The 4211-nt window shown below is 35.5% G+C and overlaps 2 protein-coding genes across 3 annotated transcripts; both read right to left on the bottom strand.

Moving 5' to 3' along the window:
• Window positions 1-189: 189 nt before the first annotated feature.
• Window positions 190-524, bottom strand: LOC125851561 (ranBP2-type zinc finger protein At1g67325-like; the record flags this gene model as incomplete). The annotated part of the gene is made up of 1 exon (XM_049531334.1): window positions 190-524. A coding segment is annotated over exon 1 (335 nt), but the record flags the coding sequence as incomplete, so codon positions are not given.
• A 2058-nt stretch (window positions 525-2582) lies between these two features.
• LOC125851557 (uncharacterized) lies at window positions 2583-3694 on the bottom strand. Of its 2 annotated transcripts, none has more exons than XM_049531332.1 (4): window positions 3559-3694; window positions 3097-3449; window positions 2860-2955; window positions 2583-2782 (listed from the first exon to the last, which is right to left on the bottom strand). In XM_049531332.1, exons 2-3 carry the CDS (start codon window positions 3429-3431, stop codon window positions 2865-2867), a joined length of 426 nt encoding a protein of 141 aa, XP_049387289.1. In that variant the 5' UTR covers window positions 3432-3449; window positions 3559-3694; the 3' UTR covers window positions 2583-2782; window positions 2860-2864. The 2 variants fall into 2 exon arrangements, with proteins under 2 accessions (XP_049387289.1, XP_049387288.1); XM_049531331.1 differs by having other exon boundaries at window positions 2885-2955.
• Window positions 3695-4211: the final 517 nt, after the last annotated feature.

The raw sequence follows: 4211 nt of genomic DNA, 5'->3' as shown, positions 1-4211 counted from the left end.
AAATGGAAAGTGAGGCTGCATACATAAGACTCTATAGGCAATAATATGGTTTGGCCATTTTCTGGATCCTGCGGATTGTGGGAGCTTAATGCACGGGGCTACCTTATAATATTGGATGAGAAGAACTTAAGGGGAGCGATATGGAAAATGAGGATTCATGTAGCCGATCAAATTTGTTGTCGTACTAACCTGCTGCAAATCCAATCACCAGTCTTCCAACCAGGAAGAACACTTGAATCATATCCATAACCTGCTGGTGCCATCATTCCTGTCCCAATACCATAATAATCACTTTTTGCGGAACCACATCGATAGCAACTTGTTCTGCTTGCATAGTTGTGAGAACCACAGTTCATAGCACTACAGTTCCAATCTCCAGCAAGAACATCTGTTTTGTTTAGTCCATACATTGCAACGTCAGCTGACGTTGCATATTTAGGACAGCTACATCGTTGGCATCCATCCCGTTTCTTGAAATTTACGTGCTGGCATGCAGCACACATCCAATCTCCTTCCCTGTTCATTTTCTGTCCTTGAAACCTGAATTCAGCAAACATGAAAACATCAATCTTAAAGGCTTAAGTTTTTCGAAAAACTTTCATGAAAGACAGAAGCTTTTTTATGTAGAAGCCGGAAGAATATGAAATTTGATTCTTACCAAAGATAATGAAATGAACTACACAAGGAAAAACACATTATGAATGCCTCACCTTAAGAAAAGTTACAGATTAGACAAACTGAGCTTCTCGACTAGACGTAAAAACTTGAAGATCAAGAAATGGTTTGCTGAAGCTGATAAATTTTGATGAATGATTTGGAGAGGTTTATATAGTAACAAGATCTCATTATTGGGGCCAAAAAAAGTTCCTTTTTTTTATGTGTTTTGAATTATAGGCAGTTTCCTTAAATGGGATCCACAACCACATGATGATGTTTATAAATATTGAAGAATTTTTTTGGATAAAACCTTGAAGAGTTTGACAAATGCATATGATGCTAACATCTCTTTTTTCCTAAATATTCTTCAATAATTTGAAAAAAATAGGGAATAGAATCCTAAAACAGACTTAAAAATTTGATTTTTTAACAGAAAAATTGACTTTTTATTGACAAAGATATTGGTTAAGAATAGGTTCTGGTTGTTTGGACACTAGGAGATATGCCATGGAATTGAAACAACTTCACATGAACTAAGACACTTGTCTACCATTAAAAATGGAATATAATTAATTTTGCATGGAATGTGAACCTTTTCCAAAATAATGGATTATTCCTACATGGAAATGTAAGAGTAGACTTTTTTGGAGCCACGGGCGGATTCAAGATTTAGACTTGATAAGTTTTATCTTTAAGGTACTTATCGCTGAACACATTGAATTTTTGTGGTTATTGGTTTGAAATATAATGTTTGTTGGCGTTCTTCGTGATTTTTCACATGTATATTTTTGTTAGTGTGGTGGTGGTGGATCTGAAATTTAGATGTTGTAGGTTCTAAATTTAGATAGTGAGTTCTGAAATGTATATCTAACTCTAGACGTACTTGTCTTACGTGTCCACAAATGCACACATATATATAGACTCGATACGAAAGCACCTGCAGGTTCTATTGCAAATGCTAATCTGTGGTTGAATTTGTACTCATTGCTCCACTCACCCCAAACCCCTCATCTCTTGTTTGTGGTTGAATTCGCGACTGTTCTTTTCACGGCCCTTCCCCCACAATCCCTTAGATGGATAATGTTATAGAAATAATGTAACAAGAATCAATTCCATATTCTTATTCAGTAACTCAATAACTCTAATAGAAACAACCTCTCGAATTTTTCTTATCTGAATGAGTCTTGCATTAAAATACGATTTTATATTGAGCTCTAAATATAAGTATGTAGATGGTCCTGCTGGTTAATGTACATGATCCTGTTTATGTTCTCTCCAATGAAGCCAAGCTTACTGCTAACTTATCGGTCAAAATCCAAGCTTTATTAGTGTGATTTAGAATAGTTCTTGGCTCATTCTTGTCTCTTCAGTTGCAAGGAGCTTACGAACACTCAAATGGGGTTCCCACTAGTTAGTTGCATTCAAATTATTGTTATTATCTGTTGTTTCTTGTACTTCCGTTACTTTTTCTAGATTACTTTGGCTTGTTTTTCCTTGAGCCAAGGGTCTATCAGAAACAACGTAACTTCTGTAAGAGGGTCTATCTAGATACATGCTACCCTTCCCAGAACCCGACTTTGTAGTTGCATTGAAATTATATGCACTTAGCTCAACAATGATGAAATGACTAACTCGAAAATGTTTCCGATTAGTTTGGTAATGGAAATGAGTTTGAGACTTGAAGGAAAGAATGAAAAGAGAAAAAGTGCAATTGGCTCACTAATAAAAGTAAAGCATCTGGTTCTTATCTGTGTATAATAATTGAGAGTTGATGCTTAAAGGAACTAATTTTGTTCCTTTAGAGAGAAACCACTCAAATATTCTATGAATCTAATATCTGATCCTTATATAATTTCAACTTCCTTTTTTCTTGCTGTAAATTAAATGATACATAATGTTTGGTGGACTGTTAAGTTTCGATAATATGATTCGTTGGAGCACCCGACTAAAAGCAGACGTTGAAAGACAGAAAGAATGGAAAATCTGAAGGGATTTCATTCATTAGAACACTTGCACAGTTACAATGCAGTTAGAAATTAAACCCTTCTTTGAGAAACTAATCTAAAGAAACAAACTTCATATTGCCGCGGCCCTCAATATAACTCACTTTCTCTCAGATCACCTCCTGAGAAACAGAGAAATGAACAAGATGTTAGTGAATGAAAAATGATGTTGGAAAGTAAAACGTCGACTATGCAGTACCAGAATCATATGGCAGATGGCTCACCAAAATCTCTAGGTGTCTTGCATTTATAACATTCAGCTCTACTGGCATAGTTGTGCATACCACATCCTAATCTGTCGATCAAGAAGAAACAAGTAACGTAAATATTGGACTTAAATGGAAGGACATGAATAATGAGGATTCATAAAGTCAATCCTACTTGTTTGGAAATGAGGCGTAATATTTTTTTTTTATTGAAGTTAAAGAGAACTAACCTGCTGCAAATCCAATCACCACTTTTCCAACCAGGAATAGAACTTGCATCATATCCATAACCTGCTGGTGCCATCATACCTACCCCAACACCATAATAATCACTTTTTAAGGAAGCGCATCGATAACAGCTTGTTCTGCTTGCATAGTTGTGAGAACCACAATTCATGGCACTGCAATACCAATCTCCAGCAAGAACATCTGTTTTGCTTAGTCCATACATAGCAACATCAGCTGGTGTTGCGTATTTTGGGCTGCTGCATCGTTGACATGCATCTCGTTTCTTGAAATTCAGGTGCTGGCATGCAGAACACATCCAATCTCCTTCCCTACTCATGATCTTTTTTCTTGAAATCTGAACTAGTAAACATGAAAAGATTATGAGAAAAAAATCTTCATACAAGAAGCAAAATAGGAGATAGTAAGAGTTTAGTTCCAATCTGAGATAAAGAAATGAACTTCACCTAAATCAAATGAAGAATGGAGTTTCTTGACTAAACGTAAACGTGAAGCTCAAGAAATGATTTGCTGGAGTTGATAGATTTTGATGAATGGTTTGGGAGGTTTATATAGTTGGAAGATCTCACTATTGGGGCCCCAAAGTTTCCTATTTGATCTTTAGACAGTTTCCTTAAATGGGATCCACAAGATAGCACAAAAAAATACTTGGATAAACCTTCCTTCTTGAGTGTACAGATATATGTTTTTCAAAAGTTGTCAACTGTTAAATTCATGCATTTGATGCTAACATCTCACTTTTCCTAAATATTCTTCAATAATTTGAACTTTCTTTCGCGATTGAAAAAAATATAGAAAATTTAGGGAATAGAATCTTAATTAGACAGACTAAAACAGTGATTTTTTAAACGGAAATTACCTTTTATTGACAGAGATATTTGAAAGAAAGACATGGTTAACATGAATTGGTTCTGGCTGTCTGGACCACAGGAGATATGCCATGGAATTGAAACTGCTTCACATGAACTGAGACACTTGTCTAAGTTTTACGAAATAACGGATTATTCCTGCATGGAGATCAAGCAGTAGCCACAGGCGGATTCAGGATTTAAACTTGATAAGTAATTTATCTTTAAGGTCGTTATAGCTGAATCCGATG

Source organism: Solanum stenotomum, unplaced genomic scaffold (genome assembly GCF_019186545.1).
Source record: "Solanum stenotomum isolate F172 unplaced genomic scaffold, ASM1918654v1 scaffold27025, whole genome shotgun sequence".
Lineage (NCBI taxonomy): Eukaryota > Viridiplantae > Streptophyta > Magnoliopsida > Solanales > Solanaceae > Solanum > Solanum stenotomum.
Note: the sequence above shows the minus strand (reverse complement) of the source record. Positions and strands in the feature narration are given on the sequence as shown.

Excerpts from the sequence above, each read along its gene's own strand:
- LOC125851557 (XM_049531331.1), bottom strand. The coding sequence starts at position 3,431 with ATGAGTAGGGAAGGAGATTGGATGTGTTCTGCATGCCAGCACCTGAAT. Across the intron at positions 2,956-3,096 it reads GGTGATTGGATTTGCAGCAG|ATTAGGATGTGGTATGCACA; the intron begins GTTAGTTCTCTT and ends CTTGATCGACAG. Across the intron at positions 2,783-2,884 it reads CAAGACACCTAGAGATTTTG|GAGGTGATCTGAGAGAAAGT; the intron begins GTGAGCCATCTG and ends TCTGTTTCTCAG.